The 23,697-nt window shown below is 45.0% G+C and overlaps 1 protein-coding gene across 1 annotated transcript in view; it reads right to left on the bottom strand.

The window, feature by feature from the left end:
* Window positions 1-23,697, bottom strand: part of COL20A1 (collagen type XX alpha 1 chain) — a 50,287-nt gene that overhangs the window by 1,100 nt on the left and 25,490 nt on the right. The window contains exons 19-38 of the mRNA XM_058850523.1: window positions 23,091-23,233; window positions 22,382-22,511; window positions 21,805-21,861; window positions 18,821-18,859; window positions 16,911-17,049; window positions 15,073-15,215; window positions 14,616-14,725; window positions 13,768-13,926; window positions 11,820-11,897; window positions 11,117-11,203; window positions 8,909-8,962; window positions 7,974-8,069; window positions 7,400-7,453; window positions 7,013-7,066; window positions 6,637-6,690; window positions 5,185-5,256; window positions 4,451-4,486; window positions 3,096-3,162; window positions 2,066-2,254; window positions 676-753 (exon numbers count right to left, since the gene is read on the bottom strand). Coding sequence (XP_058706506.1) covers window positions 676-753; window positions 2,066-2,254; window positions 3,096-3,162; window positions 4,451-4,486; window positions 5,185-5,256; window positions 6,637-6,690; window positions 7,013-7,066; window positions 7,400-7,453; window positions 7,974-8,069; window positions 8,909-8,962; window positions 11,117-11,203; window positions 11,820-11,897; window positions 13,768-13,926; window positions 14,616-14,725; window positions 15,073-15,215; window positions 16,911-17,049; window positions 18,821-18,859; window positions 21,805-21,861; window positions 22,382-22,511; window positions 23,091-23,233 — 1,839 coding nt within the window. The remainder of the gene's footprint in view (window positions 1-675; window positions 754-2,065; window positions 2,255-3,095; window positions 3,163-4,450; window positions 4,487-5,184; window positions 5,257-6,636; window positions 6,691-7,012; window positions 7,067-7,399; window positions 7,454-7,973; window positions 8,070-8,908; window positions 8,963-11,116; window positions 11,204-11,819; window positions 11,898-13,767; window positions 13,927-14,615; window positions 14,726-15,072; window positions 15,216-16,910; window positions 17,050-18,820; window positions 18,860-21,804; window positions 21,862-22,381; window positions 22,512-23,090; window positions 23,234-23,697) is intronic.

Raw genomic sequence — 23,697 nt, 5'->3', positions numbered from 1 at the left:
GGATAGACAGGACCTGCCTGTTGGAAAACCTGTTGTAATCCCAGTACCTGAATCCCAGTAGTCCTGACCTTCAGGGTGCCCAGCTTGGCTAAAAGTAGAGCCTGGTTATGAGAACCCCAAATCCACTACATGTTAATGCTGAGAATCACCTTAACCCCAGGACCCATCCAGAGTCATTGGGTTTTGTGTCTTTACATCTCAGCTATAGAAGATTAAATGAAGAATGTGTTTGACCACACTCTTTTGACAGTTCCTGGTTTCTTATGCCAGTGGCAAACTTCCCACAGATCCCAAGTAGCAGGGATCAGGGTGGAGGAGTACGCCAAATCCTCAGATTACTCACAAACCCTTATGTTCCAAGAGCTGAATTTTCAGAGCTTCTATCCCCCGAGCATCTGGTCTTGCATGCAAAAAGGCAGCAAAAGTAAAACTCCCTGGATGTGTCTCAGGTCCTCAAAATACATCATCCCCTGGGAATGGCTACCAGAGAGAAGAAGCTGCCTGGAGTAGTCTCTTGCATTTTAGCAGAGAGGATGCTGCCAACAGGGCTGTGGTGGGAAGGTGATTCCAACCCCACCACAGAGGTCCTTCAGCTGGATGATACTTTGAATCTGAGAGCTGATGGCCATCACATGGCTTTGCTGGATCGATAAATAGAGGTTGTGGTCACTCTACCTGTTCTGCCTCTGGGTCCTTGGCTCCCTTCCTCACTGGGTCCAGACATCCCTTTTTCTCCTTTGGGCCCTGGGGCACCTGTTCACAGATAAGAGATAAGTGTTGCTTCACTTTATGTCGAATTTCACCCTGAACTGAGGCTCCTGCAGTCTCTCCATGTGTCAAAGTGGAGTCACAGCCATTGGCAACACAGAGAAACATCCATTTGCTTTCATTCAGTCTGGGCACCTACTCTTGCTGTGACCAGCAGGGCACTGATTTCTTTGATCCAAGCAGCACTGATTTGTAGCCCAATAGGGGTGGGAATGAACATTTTTCACAGAGAAATTCATAGCAGTTGTGTTACTGCACCAGCCTGAGGGTCAGGTCCACCTCTGTGCTCTTCATGTGGATCAAACAAATCACAAAGCTGAACTATCTCTTTGACCAGGTGCTGGTTAGGCAGGATTGATGTTTTCCTGTTAAATTACTCATTAAACCAGTACCTCTCAGAGAAAACAGTTACATTTTGACAAAATATGATTTTTCATTGTTTTAAGATGAAAATATTTTGATCAGCCATGTCCTCCAGGTGGTTTTTCATTGAGATCCATCTTCTGCCCTCTCCTGCTTGACAGGCTGGAAAAATCTGCAGGTTGTTACTCCTTTCTCCTTACTCTCTGAAGTGACATTTTGATAAGCTCTGCACATACCAGCCAAGACTGACTACTGCAGGAGGAAGGAGTTAAACAGAACACTTCCAGTTACTCAGAGGTGTTAGGACACTGCTGAAACCAATGTTTTTCTTTTTATTTTGACAGACAATTACTTGAGCCACTGACAAACACTGTCTGTGAATCCAAGCAAAACACCTTTCACTCATTCAGGTGCAATAACTGAGGCCACTTCTCAGATTACATTAATCTATTTCTTTAGTCATGTCTGAGACTTTCATTGCTGAAACTACTGCTCCAGAAACTTAATTCCCCTTTAAAGATTGCTCCAGTTGCCTCATGCCTTCCATCAGTGTTTTCCAACACTCCTCATTTCTGCCTAAAGCTGATCTGTTCCACCACCATGTGTTCACCCAAATGGCTGCTTTTCTGTAGGAAAAGCCTCCTGCCCTCTAAAATTAAACTCTCCATCCCCCCTAAACCTACAAATGGTGCTAAACTGGCCTTTCCTTCCATGCAGAGTTTGAAAATAGAGTGGTCTCCATCTGGCTTCTCCCTATTTGTTGAGATTTATAATTTGGGTGTCTCTTCGTAGAATGGAAAAGTCCAAAAGGAAAACAGCAATGAAATGAGATAATATCATGGATTATCTATACAGTACTGCTTGAGGCACTTAGATGTTTAGTTAAAGTATTAAAGATGCAGTGAAAAATGCTTATGAACACTTCTGTCCATACCTCTCTCTCCTGGGTACCCATCTTTGCCTGGCTGTCCAGGGCTGCCATTTTCTCCTCTTTCTCCACTGTTCCCCGGTGGGCCTGGAGGACCTGGTGGTCCTGGTTCTCCTGGTTTTAGCCTTTCCTCCCAAATGGGAACTGGCTTCCTTGTATGTTCATGTATGAATGAATCAAATTTCAACACATGAGCTGAGAAGGCAAGACAGAAAATAAACATTTCCCTGGCTGGGAAATTCAGAAGAGAGATCAAAATCAAAGGATTTTGTCTAAAAAGGCACTTAGAATGATCAGCTAGTGCTAAAAAGCTGTCAGTCCAAACTGAGAAAGGCAGAAGATGAAGATGGGCAGCTGAGTGATGACTTTGCTGCCTGACCTTGGACAAGGCACTGCTTCTCTTTGTGCATCACAGCACAGGAGCTTTACAAAACTGCCTCGTCTCGGGAGGAATCAGCACATTTCGCTGAAAGAATAATTTCTCTCAAATTAGTTTCAAGCTTTTCCATTTAAGAAATAAAGGAGGCTTTGCAAAACACCAAAGGTTTTTTCAAATAAATATTTTGCATGTATTTTCTGTGCTAATGCCACCCAATAAAGCCAAAGTAGCACTTAGAGCCTGAGATGGGACATTTGCTGTTTGTGGTGCTCAGCAGGGCATGGGGCCATGGAGCTGCTGGGATCACTACAGGCTGCCTCTCCTCTGGTTTTCCACTTCTGGAGAGTCATGGGATCATAGAATCACAGACTGGTTTGGGTTGGAAGAGACCTTAAAGCTCATCTCATTGCAACCTCTGCCATAGGCAGGAACACTTTCCACTATTCCAGGCTGCTCCAAGCCCTGTCCAGCCTGGCTTTGGACACTTCCAGGGATCCAGGGGCAGCCACAGCTTCTCTGGGCAACCTGTGCCAGGGCCTGCCCACCCTCACAGGGAAGAATTTTATATCCAAGATAAATCCAATCCTTCAGCTTAAAGCCATCCCCTTGTCCCATCACAACATGAACAGACTCAGGAGCTGGGTTGGTTATACTCACTCTGAATCATCCGCTCACAAGCCTGGCTAACGAGCTGGTAAATTGTGGCCAAAGACTGTGGTTCCCCCTAAAATGAAGCATTTTTTTTTTTTTTTTAATTAAGAAAGAAAGGAAGTATTAATATCTTTTAGAAAGGATCGATCTCATAATGCATGATAGCTTTCAGCCCATTCATTTTCTCAGCTTGAGTTCCAGAGATATTAATTACTGTGAAATGCAGCTCTATTTATTTATCACGAAGCTCTGAAACCAGAAAATTGAAATTGGAAACATCAATAATTGCTTTTCTCCTGCACATCAAAAGGCCCAGACCGAATCTAAATAATTACCAAAAAAGGGAGAGCAAATTTCACCCTCAAATTTTATCAGAAAAGATGCTAAGTCTATAACTCAGTGTTCTGTGATATGTAAAACATTTAGTATGATCAGATATTACATTGTCCTATCTTTGACTCCATCTTCTATGAATATTGATTCTTACTGTATTATTTTGAATAAATCATATATAATAGGCCCTTGTCAAAGTTTTAGTAAAGTAGGGAAAAGCGATAAAAATGCAAAAACCTGTTTGAAAATAAACACCGACTGTGAAAATTCATACCTAATGCACCTACTTCCAGAACTGTTTATAAAACATACATCTCTTGCTGGATCACAGTGCAGGTAATCCAGGCTTAAAAAGCTGCCCTGTTCAACACCCAAAGGAGGGGGGAAATGGAAAGTTCCAATGTTAAAAAAAGGCTAGAAAAGGAAAAGCTGGTGGGACTGGTAGGAGAATGCTCCTAAAAATTATAATTCTGAGGCATTAACTTGAGACAAAAGCACCTCATCCCCATCTGAAGGGGAATTTGCATAAGTCAGTCTTGGCAATGACTCCTAGAAAGTCATGGCATTTTGATTTAACCAGAAGTCAGGATGAAAAACACTTGAAAAACTTCTTTTCCCAACAAAATAACTTCCCAAGGTAGTGTGGATGTCCTGAGTGCCAGGGTTCTGTCCTGTGGCACAGACAGTGATTATTACAAATTACTCCCCTTTTGTAACACATTAAACCAGAAGAAAGTGGAGCCAAGCTGGTTTGCTTTTTCCCTTCTCAGCAAAGAATGGATTTGCATTTGACATTTCTGTTTTATTACTACAAGTGATACTAAGGAGCTCCTGACTTCTGTGGGATTATTTATAGCCCACCAGCCCAGCCTGTGCAGGTGAAAGGAAAGGCAACAAGCAATAGGTACAACCAACACTGGAGAGGTTTGGTTTGGAATTGTAAGCAAAAGCTGCAATTCAGGTTACCACATCCACTCTTTTGTGGGTATGATGCACTGATAGTGTCACCCAGCACCAGAAAAACTCACTTTCTCTCCTCTTTCTCCTTTGGGACCTGGCAGCCCCTAAAGGGGGGAAAAAAAATTAAAAATAAAGAAGTCTAAGGAAAGGAAGAACAGAAAACAAGCAAACAAAGACATTTTTGGGATGTGGGTTATATTAGTGGGAGATGGAGCACAAAGTTTGTTTCTCACACTCTTCTTGTTTCCTTGACCTCATGGCAGTGATTGTAAGAGCTTTAAATTCGTACTTAAAAGTATGAACTTGTACCGAAAAACTTTGTTTTTAAAGAAAAAGAATAAATGAATCAATAATTGGAGCAGTGGGATAAGCACCACCAACAGGGATGCAGAAATTTCTCAGATGTGCTCTTAGAACAGATTTCCACAGGACACGATGGTTTTTAACATCTGAGGAGAAGAAATACCTGTGACATTTAGATCTGTGTTTTCCTCTACAAGCCCTGCTGGCTGCTCCAGATCAGGAGTGACTTTCTTGCTTTATTTCAGAATGTTACACCAGAAATTTGTTTAGGTTTTGTGTAGCAGGTGAATCTGCAGAGGGCGAAGGGAGGTGGGATTTGTTGAGTGCTTTATCAACAGATCAGTAGCCTGGGTTTTGAATGCCCAGACAGCTCCTAAAGAAGGATGAGTGTGAATTTAAACCATTCTTCAGACTCTGAGGCAGAGATGCTGGGGGAACAGCTCATTTCCATTCAATTATTTTATGTCTTGGCCTTCGAGACCCAAAAGCAGGAACTTACTGTTGGCCCAACATCACCTGGAGGTCCCTTCTCACCGCTGCTGCCTCGGGCACCTGCAGCTCCTTGGAAACCCTGCAGACATTAGAGATTAAAAATCCAGTTAATTCCTAACGTTTATTTCTGTTCAAGGGCTCCAGGGGCACCCGTGGTGGGAGTTTAGGGGACTCAAGCAAGGGAACAGTAGCTTTAAGTTTCCTGTCCAGCCACGAGCCCACTGTTCAAAGCACATTGTGTGTGAGTCATGCTCACATCATTTCCCATCACCATCTCAATTATGGCCAAGCCAGCAAAGCTGAGTTTTGCCAACAAACTGCAGTGTAGTTTACATCCTACAGGCTTTTGATCTTTCATTATATATTCAGATTTAGACAGAGCCTAGAGCACAGCCCTCTTCTTCAGCCTCCCAGTACCACATGGTTGTTTTCTTTTTCCTTTAAAACCTTTGCTGACCTCTAATACTTTACAACATCAACAGCAGCTTAGAGGGTGGGAAGTGCCTGCTGTGGTCATCTCCTCTTTGTGAACTATCTGTGCCTTTTGGAGCCATAAAGGGAAGAAAAAAATCAGCCAAAAGCAACTAGCAGAAATACTTTGTTTTAGAAATTTCTGGCTATTATATTTGAACTCAGTAGATATTAGCAACTTTTCTGAGCAGTCAAAATGAGAAAAGTTTTCAAGGCATCACCAGAACAGCTTTCAGAGCCTGCTCGGAAGGTGACAGTACTTTCCTCATATTTAAAAAGCTGAGGCTCAATCCTGCCAGCTCCACATATTCCCAGGATGAATAAGTCAAAGTTATGAGCCTAATTCAACCTTGGCTCCCATAAATAACTTAGCACAACCACTGCCAAATTCCTTATAATTCAGCAGTGAGACTCAGCTGTGAGATTCAGCTGTAAGAATCAGTAACTTATCAGGTCCACCAGCCATCAACTAAACCCAAATTTGGTTCAGTTTCCCAAGTAAAATGAAGTGTTCCTGTGGTGCCTTCCAATTAGGAGCTGTAAATCAACAGATCTTAAAGTTCTGCTACCCTAGGCACGACAGAGTGCAGCTACACCCATCTCCATCCAGCCCTGGCAGCAGATACTGGCAGTGACATGGGGAGAAAACCTTTCACACTGCCTGCGTCCTCAGCTCCTGTTGATTTCAGTCTAACAAGCCAAATCACCTCCAACTCAACCAACAGTTGGAAAACAGTAGTGTCAGGAAAGCGAAAACAGCAAAATAAGAATCTCCCTACTGAGATGAAGCTTCCTCAGGACTTTCCAGAGAAAGCCAAGGGTTTTCTTCTTACACTGAGAGTGGCAGGGAAAGGGGGCACCTGCAGGATGTGCCAGGTGTTCACCGTGGTTCCCCAGGAAGGGGGTTTGCCCTGACACTTCCAGGTGAAACCACAAAACTCTGCTGAGGAACAGATTTCAGAGTGCATCACTCACAGGAGGTACTCACCCTTGGTCCAGGAGGTCCTGGAGGCCCGGCTGTGCCTTCGAGTCCCCTCACCCCCTGCAAAGCCAAATCCAGTCATTTACTGATGAGAGGATTCTAGGACACCTCATAAGCAGTGAGATGTTTTTCCACGTCCTACTTTTAACAGGAGCTTGCTAAAGGTGGGGAAAAAATGATCTGTCAACCAGCAGGAAGGGTGGCATCTGCTCAAATTTGGCCAAACATGAAATTATCCCATTTTTCTTCCCCAATCCCTTTGTGAAAAGATCATTCACTTCTGCACTGGGAGTTGCATTGGGATGTTTTGGTTCTCTGCTGGGACACTCCTAGCAGATTTTTAGGCACTCATGCATAAAACCTCAGGGGTGAGGTGTTTTACCTTTGCACCTTGAAGTCCATCCCTACCCGGAGCTCCCTGCACACCAGGAATGCCCTGTAAATCAGAAATTCTGGGTAAAGTCAGCATCTGATTATCATTACCCTAATTCATCTTGTAACAGAGGACAGAAGAGAAAGGTCAAAGAAGAGAGAGAGTTATTCATTGCATAGAGCAAAGGCTGTTATCCCAGCTTTAATTCCATTATATCCAGCTTCCAGATAGGTCTATCTCTCTTACACCAAGTGACTCCATTTCCCTTTGGCATTCCAAAATGACAGACAGTTCCCAAGCAGACAAGAGCAACAACTCTCCTGACTTGCTTAAAGTAGTTACTGAGAATAAAAAAGGCAAATCTTTGGGACAAGTAGGAGTGGTGTTTACCATTACCTGCATGCCAGGGATTCCAGTGTCTCCTTTCTCTCCTTTAATTCCTGGTGGCCCCTTGGATAAAACAGAAGCACACAGTTGGGGGTGTGGCAGAACACTTTAAGGCAAAGAGCATCCTGCTGCTCCACATCCATGTCCCAGGTTGTTCCTCCTCCCTGCAGTGTTCCAGGGTAATTTACAGCCACAGCATGTGCACAGGGATTCTGCCATCCCAGACATGTGGCAGCCCTTGCCACTACTCCCTGCCAAGCCATGATGATGACTGGAAAGAGAAATGACTGAATATTCATAGAATATCCTGAGTTGGAAGGGACCCCACTGGGCTGCTTTCAATAAAAGCCCATTAAGGAGAGTCTGGACAAAAGCAGGCTTTGGCCAGAATGATTAAGTGCAGGGCCTCGTCAGCATAAAACCCACTGATTGTCATCTCTCCCTCTGCAGCTGTTCAGCTGTTCGTGAGGGTGATGTAAATACACAGATCCCAGCAGTGACACCCATTTCAGAGACAGGTTCTAAATGTGAAGAGCGAAGAGCGAGTGACAAAAAAAAAAAGGCAATGGAAGAGGTTACACACCACAGGGCCCTGAACTGTGATTCCTTGGGAACCTGGAGAGCCTTGTTGGCCACTGGGACCCGCTGGTCCTACTTGTCCAGGTGGGCCTGGTTCACCCTGAAAGCAAAGACAAGGAAACAATCATAAGGGAAGGAAGTGGTTGGTGCCTGCTCTCCTCATGAGCTGCACTGCATGGCCTGGGTCAGCATGAACCATCCACAGGATTCAAGATTAAATTGGGGCACTGAAGGCATCTCCAGTAACCTCAGCTGCCTTTGTATTTTAGGTCCAAGATTTGTGTCCATCTTTCATGAGAGCAGACAGCAAAGCAGCAGAGGCTGCTTTGCAGAGCACAATTCACCTTCTCAAGAAGTTATTCCTGTTATTCAAGGTGGTCAGAGAGCAAAGGGAAGCATTCCTTAGCCCATTTCTGAGGTCTGTGTCCATTCTCATTCCTTCCCCCAAATCTTACCCCTGCAGCCATGCTGCTTTCCCAAATGTCATCCCAAAAAATGGGACAGACAGCGTGGTCTGCTCTGGCTGTGCCCTGTGCTGATCCATGGAGATGCAAACACTTGCACCAGGGTTTGCTACAGTCCCCAGGGCTGGGGGATTCAGACCCAGCCATTCCTCATGCTCACCTCAGGGCTGTGGTTCCCTCTCTGCCTCCCTCCTCACACTGCTCTGCCCCAGGGCAGTACCAGTGTGTCTGGTCAGGAGATTTGGCAGCAACAACAACCACAGCACAAAGCCTGACCCTGTCCCAGCACAGCTGCTCTCCGAGGACATTGCTGACCATGTACAGTGCATTAATTCAGCACAATCAGGCTCATCATCTCAATTTCCAAAGCTTAACAGAGCATTTAATTAATAGTAAGTGATCCCATCCTCCTGGATGTGTTAAGACTCTGGGCTCAGCTTGTTGCAGTGAGATAATCACCAGCCTAAGGACTCACCTTGGGTCCCGGCTCCCCCTGCTCCCCCTGAGGTCCTCTCCTCCCAGGGCTGCCCTGCCAGTGGGACACAAAGAGCATCATTTTATTTATTGCACTGTAACCAGCAGCCTGCGGGACAGAACTCTGTGTACTTCACTGCCCCACACTGAAAGATGTTTCCTGCCCCACAGAGCTTGAAATGAATAGAGACAAGAAGAAAATTGAGTTGTCCAGGAAATGTGGGAAAGGGAAGAAGAAATTAACAACCCAGCCCCTCCATGACCACCATTGGGAGCACAGCACTTATTCTCAGCAGAGAGAGATGAAGTTTCAACCTGTTTAACCTCCCTCCAACTCCCTCTCAGTGGATCCATGCTGAGACAATGTCTCATATGGACATGGGAACACGCTTGAGAAGGAAGAAAAGGGGTGCTCACATCTACACTCCTTTGGAACTCAGTTGGGTTTTACACTCTCCACCCCAGAGCAGTGACATGTGCTGAGATCAGGGACAGACCTGGCTCTGGGAGACCTGGCTTAGCTCTGCCTCTGCCTAACTCTGGGTGGGGAGAAGAAACCAGCCTTCTGGCATGAACTCATTCTGTGTGAATTTTTGACATCTTAATCTGAGCATAGCTATTCTTGCATCCAAAACAAAGAAAACCCTGTGGATTTGAATTGAGAAGCACAGGCAGGGAACTTTGGGAAAGGTGCTTTCAGAAGTGCCCAGAAACTCATTTCAGAAGCCAGCTGGATCTAGTCAGACCCACTCATAAAGGACAATGAAAAATACAAGGTGGGACATGTCTTGCTAACTGGAATTTTAAAAATAGCGGTGAGTGCTGTTGTAACTGCAGCAAATTACCAAGGGTTCAGTGGTGTGAGGAGAAGGTTATGTGTCAAAACCTGATTTCCTCTAATGCTTTAAAGAGTCCTGCTCTTTAAGGAGTTGTCTTAAACCACATGCTTAAACCACAGGGCAAGGCAAGCTGGTAATTATGCACTTAGGATATTGGAGCAAACTGTGACAGTGGAGTGTGCTGTTAATTAAACTTCCACCGGAATGAGCAAGTAATTACTCTGCAATGAGGCACTCTCCTTGCACGGAACTCAGCTCACAGCTAAACCACAGGTCGGTACAGGAGGTGATCTGAGACCTTTTCGGTCGAAAAAAGAGGCAAATATTTCCATTATGGTTATTTTCCAGGAGAAAAGCACCTGGAGTAGTTGAACTGAGGTGCTCTGGAAAGGCTGCGTGTCAAGTTTCAGCTGGCTTGTGCAAATCAAATATTCTTCCCCAGACTTTCAAAAAGCAAATTTTTTTGTAACTGCTTCCTAGTGTTTAACAGGAATATTTTCTTCTGGGATTTAAACCCATGACAGCTTTCCTGCATCCATAATGGATAGGGTAGAATTTATGCCCTTTTTCCTGAGCATACTGCATATGCAATGGTTGTTTTCTCTTCCCTCTCATTTCTTCAGGGTTTTCTTGCAAGTGACATTCACTGCACAGAAAGAGAGCTTTGGGGACAGACAGGATAGCAAAGTCTCCCCTTTCTCTTTACACTGTCCACCCACACACACACTTACAAGGCTCCAATTTAACATAGGATCCAGATAGAAAGATTTTTTTGGTGAATTGTTTTTTTCTTAAATTTACAGAGAGTTTCAGAGCCTCCAATCCATGAAATCTCTGCAGACACTGAGGGTGACCTGTCCTCCTCTCCTAAGAGGATTAATGTGGAACCAGGAGCTGCTCAGTCTGTTCCCAGCTGCAGCTGTTGCGCTGCCAAGTCTCCATCTCCCCATTTCATCACCATCCAAAACGCAAAGGGAAACTCAGCCCTGCCCTGGAAAAGCTCCTTGAGTTAGGATGAGAGGAAATGGCCTCAAGTTGAATCAGGGGAGGTTTGGATTAGACATGAGGATAAAACTTCTCCACCAAAAGAGTTAAGCCCTGGCACAGGCTGCTCAGGGGTGGAGTCACCATTTCTGCAGGGATTTAAAAGGCGTAGATGTGGCTCTTGGGAACATGGTTTAGAGCTGGGCCTGGCAGCTCTGATTAACAGGTGGACTCAATGGTCTTTATGGTCTTTTCCAACCTGAATGATTCTGTGATTCTGAAACTTCACAGAGCCCCAGGAGTGTTACCCACAGGCCCAACACACCACAAGAAATGAAGCAGCAGCAGCAGCACATGCAATACACTGGGTGGGAGGGTGAACTTACAGGGGGCCCTGGGGGTCCTGGCAAGCCTGGGCGCCCAGAAGTGCAAGAACAGGCAGGAGCCAAGGTAGGGCAGGTGTCCTCATCCCTCTGAAATGAAATCAAGCCAAAACCAGTTATGAGCAGCTGCACAGCAAGAGCAGGATGGATCACAAGTACAACACTCAGTGTTTCAAAATTCAGTCTTTTACTTGAAGAAAAGCAGAGTTTTTTTTCTACTCCACTGAGAGATTTTTGTGAGCAATCAAGTGCTTTATTTTTTCTGTTGAATAACAAATGTAGACAGAAAAAGCTATGAACCAGCCCTGCCTGCAATGTGCAAAACACATATTGGAAGATAATTTTCTCCTTTCTACATATTTTTACACCCCACATAGCAGCTCTCTGTGTTGAGAAGAGCAATGAAAGGAAGACTGGGGGATGTTGTGCCTCGGGGCTGAGATGGCAGCAAAGCTGTAGGACAGGGCAGGATGAGGTCGTGCCAGGAAAAATATGCACTGCACCAGGACTGTAAGTTTTCATTCTTTTTGAAGCAAACATAGTTTTGTTTACTTCACCAAGAAACACACTGATGTTATTCCCAAGAGGAAAAAATCCTTTCCCTCTTGAGTCTATCAAAATCATTTCAAGTGTCACCCTAGTGCCATGGACTTGTCCCCTCCTCCCCAGATTCCTGTCAATGAGCAGAGCAGTGCCATTGTCTTACCAGTGCAGGGAGATCACAGCATCTGTCCTGCTCTGCCCCCACACTGCTGCACAAGATCTGCAGAGACTGCAGCTGGAACTGGGGGAGGAAAAAGAGAGTTTGATAAGAAAGTAGCATTGGCTCCCACCACTCATCACCAAATCTTATGAAGTTCAAGTGATAAAAATAATCTTCAGGTATGATTTGACAGGAGTCTTCTGTGTGATCCCAATTATAACTGTGCCCCAAAAAAGCCACAACATGAGAACTACCCCCAGACTGAGCGTTCCACAAGCCCACAGGTCTCTGTCTTTCTAAGCAAGTCAACAAAGCAGCATCACATCATCTCCAATTTACTCACAGCCCTGCAATAGCAGCAGGTTCTCAACTAATTGGGCTTCAGCACCACCAAAATGTGAAAGCAAACTTTGATTTTCTCCCCTTGGGGCATGGGGAGAAGGGTAAATGTGGTGGCAACGCTTCCAAAGGCAGATGTGATCCTCCTCCCCCAGAAAGCCCAACCAGTCTCTCACTGCCTCCCTCGCAACAGCCACATCTTCCCATTTTGATTAACAAAAAAGCACACACTGCACAAAGCCAAACAAAATAATGAGACTAAGATTAATTTCTCTTTCCTTGACACCATTCCTCTCTTTTTTTTTTTTTTTTTTCTCTTTCATTCCATGCATTTAACCAGGAGCGAGCTGTACAGCCCAGGGAGGGTGACAGGCAGCATACGGATGCAGATGAGCCCTGCAGATCAAGTGGCATTTAAAGATTTCTTAAATTAAATAACATTCCATGATAACCAATAATGAGGCACTCTGTCTTCTCAAGGACAGCAGAGCTGTAGAACATGTGAAAGCTGCTGTGCTTGAAAGGCAACAGGAGTAGGGATGGCATAAAGCTGATTATTATTTGGCCAGACCTGTCTAGCTAAGCTGCTAGCAGAGGGAATTTGGGAGGGACAAGGAAAGCACAGATTCGTGCTTGATGGCCCCAGGCTTGTGATCAAATTGCCAGATAATTTATTTAGGAAACAAGTAAATACTGACTGAACACACTGTCCCCTGGTTTGTTACATAGCAGACCCCATTTCTTACAGGCAATTCCACTTTTTTCCCGGTGTGTTCCAGACCTCTGACCCTCAGTTTGCAACTGGGGATGCACATGGGACAGAGTTTGCTTTGGGGCAAGGGGAGTTATAAATCATCTGATGAGCTGTTTTCCCCTGTACTTCTAGATCTAAAAGCAGAGCAAAGTTGCAAGATCTTCACATCAGTGGGGAATAATTTCCTACAGCCCCACTAGAGCCTTGTGAGTGATGAACTTGCCACTGATTCTGCACATGATTAACTCTCCTGCTTTGGGGAGTAAGAATGGAACAGTAAGACAGAAGAAGGGTGTTTTTGCCCTGAGGACTGTGCACAGGCCAGGGCACCAAGTCCACCCATCCCCTTTTCCTGTTCCCTTGCAGGGAGCAGCTCCCTGCAGAGCTGTGGGAAGCAGGGAGGACATACCCACAGGCCAGCACTCACTGTTGTGTTGGGGTTTTTTTCCAAGTAGCAGCTGATAAAGAGCCTCTCTACTGGAGATTATTTTCCCCTCATTTGCATTCAGATAGACAAATCCAAACACACTGGAGACTGAGGCACACCCAGCTCTGCTGCCTCAGCCACCAGCATTTCCCGACTTCGCTCAGTGTGGGCTGATGTGCCCAAGCTTCCCTGCAGAAGCAATTCCCAAACCCTCCTGTCTGCCCCAGCATCTCAGCGCAGGAGCTGTGCTTCCCCAGGCCCGGGGGATGCCACCAGCAGAAGGCTCCTCTGGGACATGCTCCTGCTGCCATCACAGTCCCCACACCGAGGCAGGAGGGACAAAATCTCTGTGCCAGCGCTGGGAGGCACCAGCTGAGGGTGATGAGACACTCCTGCCCCAGCCAGCTCCAGCAGCGTGTCCCAGCACTCACCGGCACCGAGCCGCTCCGGGGCCCCCTGGTCCGGGTCACTTTTCCCAGCATGATGAAGCCGGCGGTGGAGATGCTGCCAAGGGTGTTGATGGGTTTCTCTGCTATTTTCTTACAGTCCACATAGAGCTTGACCTTGAAGTGGCTCACGGCCACGTGCACCTGTGCAGCAGGTGGAAAAAGCCATGTTGGAGCTCTGTGGTGGGATGAGGGGGTCTCTAGTGACAGTAACACCTTCTGTCCCATCCCCAGCCTGCTGCTGGCACGGGCTGGGTGTTTTTAATGAGTGAAGGGGGGCTCAGGAATAAGTTTTAGTATGTGCTTTCCCCTGTTGATCACCTCACCTCTCCTAGGGAGAAGCCTTTCTGGAGCTGAGTATTGAACCTGCCCAAGGATACCCGCAGAAAGAGCTCATTGCTCATTTGAGTGCAATCTCTTTGCTATGAGGACATAGATAGCCAAACCCCCCACCCTGTTATGAGTGATAAAAAGTGGCTTTCTCACAAGGCTGGGTTCTCTTTTCCTTTCATCCAGAACTAAATGGTTACCAAAATTCTACAGTCTAAAAAAAAACTTAATTACTTTTCAATTTTCCTGATTATAAAGACCTAAAAAACACCTCAGTTTTTGGAGCCTGGGGGAAAAGGGAAAAATCAATATGAGGAAATCATATTTTGATCATGAGATCCACCTCAATTCTTCACAATTATGAATTTCAGCATATCAAAGAGGCTGACCACTTCCCTGACAATCAGGATACAAAGCATTTGGATGATCACTCCTCAGTTTGAATAATACTCCCTGACCAGAGTGAGATCATGAGCCACATTTCTCCCTCTCTTGATAAGGACCTTATGAAAGCTCCCATAGAATATCTTCTTCACTTCCTGCTCATCAAAGGAGACTTCCTGTAAATCAGCCTTGTAGTCATGATTGAAATAGGTCAAGGATTTCTTACTGGCTGCAGGGAAAATAAGACAAATAACAGCTTAGAAATTGATTTCACACATATATACAATAGTAAATAATTAGGCTTAAACATGGTGGAAGATTTCTTATGTTATCAAGAAGTACTTCTAAACAATGGAAAAAAATATGTAAAAATAAAGACTATGCTACAAGTGGAATGAAAATGAAGTCTTTCAGTTGCACTGGGCAGTGTTTTAAATGTGAGGTTGGCAGCCACAACAAAGCTTCCCAGGAAACTGCTGCTGAGTAAGGAAACCATTGAAACATTCCCAGTGAGTTCTGCTGCTTGCAAGATGTATGGAAACACCCGGCTTTAATGTATTTAGCAAGAAATCTTACGGTCAAGGTTAACACCCAGGAGAGGCTGGAAGTCCTCATCCGTGACCTGCCACACGGCAAAGGGCTCCTTGGGGGTGTCGGGCAGGAGGCGCAGGAGGATGATGATGGTGTGCTCGGGTGGGATGGCAAACAGGTGGACATCACTGGAATGGCACAAAGCAAGGAAACATCAGTGATTTAAATCACCAGGAAACATCAGTGATTTAAATCACCAGGCAACATCCTGCAGCCTCATCCTGGTGTTTGCTGGGCAGGGGGGCCGGGACAAGCTTTGCTCCCAGGAGCTGGTGGTGATATGTCCAGAAAGAGCCCGGAGCTGCTGAAGTCTGTGGTGAGCGATGAGCACTCGTGGGCCTTCTCCTCATGCCTGGGGCATGCTCAGGTGGAGCAGCTGGTGTCAATCCATCACTGCCAGAGCTGCCCCGGGGAATGCCAAGCCACAGCGAGTGCAGCCTCAGTGCTTTTGAGATGAGAGCTCAGTGGAGGCTTACAAAATATCCCTGCCAGGTTCCAAAGCACTCCCCCAGGTCTCCTCTTCAAGACAGAGGAATGGTTGCCATATATCACGAGGTAAATCTTTAAACTTTGGCACAAAACTCTTTGCTTAGAGACATGGTTTAGTGGCAGACCTGGCAGCATTAGGGTAGTGGTTGGACTAGGTGATTCTTCCAACTTAAATGATTCTATTATCCTAAATCAGTGTAAATGCCCTTCAGGGATAAGCACTGAGCCCACAGAAAATCTCCCTTTGGGTCCCCAATGCCAGCTGCAGGATTTAGGCTCAGCAGCAGTGAGAGGACACAAGGCAATAAGGGAAGGTCAAATTGGTTTTGCTTCAAACACGCCTGTAATCTGAAACAGGACACATTAGCATGGCATAAACACAATCTATCAGGCATCTTTTCAAGACTGATTCATAAATAATATAAGGTTTTTTTCTTTCTCTCTCAGTTTCTGAAGGGGTAGTGTCCTTGGAAAAGCATCTGTAAGAGCTGAACAAAAGGATTTGCCCATCATTTCCTGAGTATTTAGACCAAAGGGTTCTCTGAATCTCCCCCACACTGTTTACTCTAAGAAGCTTTGCTTCTTTCATGAAGATTAAGTGGAGTCAGTGGCTCAGTAATTAGGCTTTAAACAAAGTAGCAATGAATGTCAGGAGTCAGATCACTCCTGATTCACAATCATAAAAAAAGAATGAGGTCACAGGAGCTGCCTGGCTTGCTTGGGACCCTGTGGAGCAGCTTCATATGCAACAGAATGGGGTCAAGCCACAACCCAGAGCCAGGGTTATTCCCTCTCATCAATGCAGCCCAGGCTGCAGAGAGCAGCTACAAGTGATATTTTCTACAGCAAAGTTCTCTCCCCAAACCAGATATTTGGGAGAAGGTATTGAAGATGAAAATGTGACCTCAAACTGCCATCCCTGAAGTGGAGGTGGCTGTGGGCAGAATGCCTAAAGACTGGTGCAGTGTCCATACGTGATGTGACCCTCATGTCCATCACAGCAACTAAAAAGCTGGAAAAATGTGATTTTGTAGAAACCAAAAGCAGCACTGTGGAAATATTTGGCTGTACAAATGTATAATAAATACTACTGTGTCCCCTTAATTTCCACATGACAACTCATGTTGAGGAAAGTCAGGGGTTTATTTATTAAGTAAAAACCCTCTGGGGTTTTTTCAATCTACCAATGGTTTGATTTAGCTCATCATATTTATCATTTCATTTGGAAGTTGCCAGAGGGGCTGCACCATTCCTCCCCAAAACAACCTTCCTTTGCCATGCACGTGGCATGAGAGTGAGGATGAGGATGGCAACAGCCAGAGCTCTGTTCTCACCTGGTCCTCTGGGTGAGCTGAATGTCCCTGAACAGGGTGAAGGTGCGGGAGCCACTGAATACAAAGGGCTCCATGGCTACACCTTTAATGGAGGAATATTCCTTCTCTACCAAGCCAAAAACTTCCATCATATCAAATCCTGGAACAAAGGAAAACAGAGAAATCAGTGGTTAGGCAGGAGAGCAAAAGAAGTGGGTTTGAAGAGCAGGTTGAATTGGCACAGAGAAGGCGACAGGAGAAAATGCCCTTAATGACACATCAGCTCGAGTGTACCCCTCAAATGGCAGCCAAGGAAAATAAGATTGTGCACATTTTTTGTAATATCTTCCTCTTGGAGGAGAGTGGCCAAAAGATGGAGACTTTCACAACTGTGTTTTCAGATCTTCAGAATGAAAAAAAAGACCCGAATGAGAAAGATGTTACTCCAACGATTTCTTCCTTTCAACTACACGCAAAGTATTATCTTCAAAAGGCATGGAATCAGTCCAGTAATTGCTAGCAGAGAGAGAAAATGATTTCTACTCTGAAATGCCTTATGTGTAAGAGCCAGAAAAAAAATAGGAAAAAAACTTTAAAATGTGAACATTTCCATTTCTCTCTGTTTTCAGGAGACACCCAGGGCTGACCTGCCTTATGTGGGCAACAAAGATTCTCCTCTGACACCTCTGACATCTTCTCTGGCTCATTCAGCTTCATCTTTCACCCCCAGCTCATCATTAAGCTCTAAGTCATTTCCATTTCAGTTTTCTGTTCAGTAAGACAAGATCTCACCGTTTGGATTCTGTTTGAGTTTATCTGAATTTGCAACAGACTGGGATGAAGGAAATGGATCCTTCTTGAACAAACGGAAGGGCTTCATTTCAGTGTGGTGCTTTCAGTCTGGATTCCCTCACCCCTTCACCATTCACAATCTTCTGCACTTTCTTGGCTTGAGTTTTTATTTTGCCTGGGGGTTGGCCCAGGGTACTTTTATCTTATTATTTTTTTCATATCCCAGCAGTACAAGGGAGTTTGCCAAAATAAATTACCTACTTGAGGCCCATTTATCTCTGGTACAGAGCTTCTGACTCTGAGACTTCCTTTAAAATCCACAGGAAGAGAAGGCTTGAGTCACAATTAAAAACATATTGAAGTACAATCCCATTATTCTCACAGAGTCACGGAATCATAGAACAGCTTGAGTTGGAAGGGACCTTAAAGAGCACCTGGTTCCATGGGCAGGGATGTTACCTGCAAGATCAGTTTGCTCAGGGCCACATCCAGCCTGGCCTTGGGCAGAGATGAAGTGACTGAACCTTGGAGTAACCAGACCTGAGAACTGCAGCCAGTTCCTCAGTCTCACCTGTAACTCAGGGGAGGAGGTGATGCCCCTTCCCAAGCAGAACTCGCTGCTTTCTCAGTAAGAAACACTTGCAGCAAACCCAACAGCATGAACGGCTCTCATGGCACAGACAGGAGAAAGGGGAAATTCCAGCCCCAGCAAAATCCACACAGCCTGAGTGCAGAGAGCTCCTGGGGCAGTGAGACCTCCTCTGAAGGATGCACAGGTGATCCCAGGGACAGACTGAGAGCTTTGGCAGTCTGAGGAGCCTTTGTGAGTTAGGAATTCAAATCCTCTTGAAATTCAAGGGCTGTTTGAAGCTTCACCTCCTTAAGGCTGGTGAAAATCCTGGTGTTAAGCACTAACAGCTGAGAGCACGAGCTGGTGGAGCAGCAGAGCATAACAATTCAGGTACTGCAAAATATTCTTCTACCTGATAAAAGATATGTTCCAATTTTATTTCTTGCACTTCTCCCCTTTTCCTTGGGACATTTTCCCTACACTCAGCTCTTGCATGTCTCCAAATCAAGACCAGGCAGTGTTTTCAGTCACAGCCCAGCAGCACCAGGGCTTGGATCTGCTACTGTACCTCTTATGGAACCTTCCGTGGAGGTGATGGTGGGGCAGGCTGTGAGAACAGAATAAAAGGGGAAAACTGTTAGAGGAAAAAAAGACAGCAGGGGATTATGGAAGCAAAATGAACACAGTTCCTTTAGGCAGAGCAAAGGGAAAACATAGCAAAACTTAGAATATCCTTCAGCTTCATTCAGAGCTTGGACTTTAACCTTGTTTATATATATGGAGAAAGAGAGAACTGATGTTTATGCAAACATAAAAGCTGTTTCCTGATTTGCCTATCACCAAAATAAAAATAGTGTCTTTCATCATCAAACATCTCCATGATCACTTTCTTTTGACTAACTCGCCTGGCACCTGATGATATGAAATACAAGACAGCATCATTTTTGTCAAGTCTTTTTTTAAAAACAGGCATCAAAAGTTTTTTTTTTTCTTTTAACAATACCTTAGTGGTGTGGTAAAATAAAGATATACACATAAAAATATATGCCGTTTCAATTTCTGCACTTGCAATTAAAAATACAAATAAAGAAAAAAAATGTATCTCAACTTGAGAATCTGGGTTTTGATTTCTTTCAGAAAACAAAGAGAGTTTTGAAAAGTTTTGCAGTTTGTCTTTTAGAAATTGTCTTGATGAATCTTCTGAGATGCCACAGGACAAAAAGCAAGAGAAGAGGCAAGGATGTGAAACTGGAACATGAGGCACCAGGGCTAAGAGCACTCTCTTTAAAGGCTCAGGTAAAGGGGTGTTTTAGAAAACAGCTCATGAATGCTACTTTCAATCATCTGCTGCTGTGTACATCCCAGGCTATGCCAGATGGAGCTGGGACAAAGGGAATGCTTGACACAAAATGAGAAATGTCCCTGAAAACCAAGGATACTTGGCAGGATGGGCTGTTTCACAAGGGCTTTTCTAGGTCATCAGGATAATAGAATCTAAGAGATGATTGTACTGAGGCTTCAGCACAGCCTTGCCATTCTTGTGTCAATGCCATTTCCTACCTTATTGGCAGCTTAACTTTTGTAAAATGTGTAAAACATCTAAAGGAGGTGACTTACTCGCTCTGAAAGACCTGAGATCCCAAAGCCTGTAAGAGTTTCAATGCCATTCCTTGTGGTGAAGAAAGGGCACCCAAACCTAAGAATCTGATGGCCATGGGACCACTAAAGCCAGGATTTAAATCACAAAGACTTACAAGGTGCTGTGACCCCCATTGTTCCAACCAATGCTTAATTTTTTATATACCATAATTCCTGTAGAACTGGGTGTAAAACTATTGAAAGGATCTATGGAAATCCATTAAAAAATCAGCTTCTGAAACTTGAGCCTTGCAATGCTGAGCTTGATCCAGCCCTTGGATGCAGGATCTTCAACCTATACACTGCTCTTTCCCTGCTCCTTCCAGAAACCAACTTTTCTAAAGCTTCAGGAACGGCTTGGGTTGGAAGAAACCCTAAAGCTCATCCTGTTCCACTCCCCTGCCATGGGCAGGGACACCTCCCACTACCCCAGCTTGCTCCAAGCTCCATCCAACCTGGCCTTGGACACTTCCAGGGATGGGGCAGCCACAGCTTCTCTGGGAAACCTGTGCCAGGGCCTCCCTACCTCACAGGGAAGAATTTCTTTCTAACATCTAATCCAAACCTGCTCTTTGTCAGTTTGAAGCCACCCCCCTTGTTCTATCATTCCACACCCTTGTGAAAAGTCCCTCTCCAGCTCTCTCAAATTGAAGCATGGTGAATGAAAAACAAAATAGAAATGCTCCCAAAGCAGGCTGTAATCATGTCCATTTTCCAGGCATCTGACTTTCTTGTTTAGGAGTAAGTGAGCTCTTTCTGACCCTTGCCCAGGCCCCAGAGTCCCTCTTGCTTACATCCCTGGTAATTCTCCCCTCCTTCCCTGCTGGCAGCACTGGGATTGCTCACAACTCTTTGATCAGGCCATGCTCAGCTTGGGTGAAGCCTCTCAGAGTCAGGGCAAGGATCCCTGACTGGAAGTTTCACTTCTGCTTTGAAGATTTTTTCCTAGACTTTCCAGCCTAAGATTCCTGCTGTCTTGTTATTTTCTTTGGTTTTTGTTTTTCTCACCAAATCCCAGACCAATGCAGTTATTCACTGTTCAATAAGCATTCAGTCCTGCAACCTCAGACCACTTCTCTCAATAATTTGGTTATATATCAGTATAGGAGTCTTTTATTGTACATCCAACTGTTTTACCAGCATTGTTACATATTGTCTTTCCTTCTTCAAAAAAAAGGTACTTTATAAAACATAAAGAATTTAATATTTCTTCCATTGTCTTTTCAGCTACCATAGCCACACTGCTATATTAAATTTTACAAGGTGACTCATCGGCCTTTTGAGAGGATTGTTTTCTGCTTGAAAGTTCACAGGACTTTTCCACTGTGATCTGTGCACCTCAATAAACCACTTGAAAACTTAATCTGGTATGTTCTTTGATGGCTATAAACTAAATGTTTTTCATCTAAGCTGACTTATTCTTCAATCTTGACTTCACTCAATAAATTTTAAAACTGAAATTTTGTTTGGAATAGTTTCAAATAGTTAGGAAAAGCCAGCACTGCCACAATATCTGCATTCTAATATTTACTTATTAAAAACTTTTTATAACCCTATTAATTCAATGCTTCTCACTAATCCATTTCATAGTTTGCTTTCTATCAGCCATGAGAGCATATGCTCATTAAATTTAATAAGGGACTTTACAGGGAATTTTAATTTAAAACATGTCACACTTCCCTGCACTACATTTTGGTCAAGTTGTGCAGAAATCCTCTAAAATGCTGTCGGTCTCTTTACTGAACCTGATGTTAAGAAGTTCTGTGGTTTCTGGTTGTCCTTGGATTGTCCCCAAGGGCATCTGTCAAGAGCTGATGGACCCCTCCTGCTGCTCTGCAGAGCCCACACTGTGCTGCTTGCTACTGAATTCCAAACCAACAACAACAAAGCAGGGCTTTAGAGGAGATGATTTACCCTCTGTTTTAGGTGGGATGAATCCTCGGATGGAAGGGAATTTAGACAGCACCGGAGCTGAAAGAGAAAGCAATCATAGAACCATAAAGCTGGAAAAGACCTAAAAGATCATCAAGCCCAACCTTTGACCAAATACCACCACGTCCACTCAACCACGTTGGGAATTGCCACATCTGCTTGGTTTTTAACACTTTTGGTTGGGGGGACCCTAGCACTTCCCTGGGGAGCATTTTCCAATGCTTTACCACTTTTTCAGTGAATAAATGTTTCCTAATATCTGGCCTGAACCTCTCCTGGTCCAACTTGAGGCTGTGCTTGAGCTCTGTTATTCAAGATTGTGATGCCTGGCTCAAAACCCAAAGGACCACCAGCCCTTCACACTCATCCCAGGATTTCCAGTAACTCACAGGAGTACAGAAATTGGGGCAGGATTTTCACTTTTCAAGGCTAATATTCTATTTCTGAGCAAAGCCCTGGCCTCAGGCAAGTGAGGCCATTATTTTCCCAGCAGAGGTTGCCTTGGGGCTGACAGATGGAGGGTGATGAAGAACATGCACATTCCAGCTGATCCCTGTACCTGTCCGTCCCGTTGTGGATGTGCTCTCGCTCTCTCCCGTGTAGTGGATGGCAGAAATGGTCACCTTGTAGGCTCGATCAGGCAGCAGGGACTGCAGGGTCACACTGCTGCTTCTGCCAGGAGCCATGATCTACAACAGGGGGAAAAATATCCCAGCATTTGGGGTTCTCATTCCAGCTCTCACTCACAGCCCAGAGTAAGTGGGGCTGGCTCCTGGAGTGTGAGCAGCACTCCTGCTCAGCCCAGCCCAGGAAGCTTGGCTGTGTGCTGCTGTTGGACTAGCTGTTGTCAGAGGAAAAGCATTTTCCCATACAAAGTTCCCAATACTCCCCTTGGAAATGCAGCAGAAGTGCCTTATAACAGGATAACCAGGCTATTTAAGTAGGGAATTTGTGTTTTAAAAGGATAATAGTTCACCTCCCTAAGCCAGAGGGGCAGTAGGTTTATCCCACACCCCTCTGCCTCCAAGAATTCCCCACCCCAGTTCAGGGAGCAGAGAAAGCTGATTAGTGGCTTTGATGGAGTAAAATATCTTAATTACAGAAGAGTCTTGGAGCTCTGTTTACAAAGCAACACATCAGCAAGAAGAGATTTGGGTTTGAGTCCTGATATCCTAATGCTAAACCTGAGTGGAGTGAGCAGAGTTCCTCTGGTCATTCTGTCCCCATGGGCCTTTGGCCTGTGTCCTACAGAGGAGCTGGACACTCACAGTTTGCTGGGCAGCAGCATCAGAAACAGGGCTGTAGGTGATTTTGTAGTGCTGAACGCGGCCGTCAGGAGGGGTCCAGTGCACCTGGAGGCTGCTGGGGGTCTCGGAGTCGATGAGGAGGTTGGTGGGTGGGCTCCGGGAATCTGTGACAGGGATGGAAGGTGAGCAGCATAAAAAGCAGGGAGAAATCTCTGTAAATGGAGGCAGCAGCGTTTGCTTCCAGGCCCATTTCTGAACGCCACAGCACTCTGCTGTGCAGGGAACCAACACTCAGAGCAGACACAGGCACACCCTGTGCACCAGGCAAGAGGGAAAATAGATTCTGGAGGGATGAGGATTTCCCAAATGCAACACACCACAACTCAAGCATTCAGCAATGCCAAGCCTAGGACATGGGAAAAATGGAAAAGTGAAATGGAAAAATTGGAAAGGTGAAAGAGTCCTGGAAGCACAAGGCAAAGAGACCCATTGTGCAAATCACAAACAAACACCAGGGGTCCTTGAACTAGAATTAAATTTCATCAAGCTGGACAAACAGCTTTACCGGCAATTAAACATGGATCACACATCAGAGTTAACCTGTCATCATTCCTAATATTTTTCATTT

Source organism: Poecile atricapillus, chromosome 15 (genome assembly GCF_030490865.1).
Source record: "Poecile atricapillus isolate bPoeAtr1 chromosome 15, bPoeAtr1.hap1, whole genome shotgun sequence".
NCBI lineage: Eukaryota > Metazoa > Chordata > Aves > Passeriformes > Paridae > Poecile > Poecile atricapillus.
Note: the sequence above shows the minus strand (reverse complement) of the source record. Positions and strands in the feature narration are given on the sequence as shown.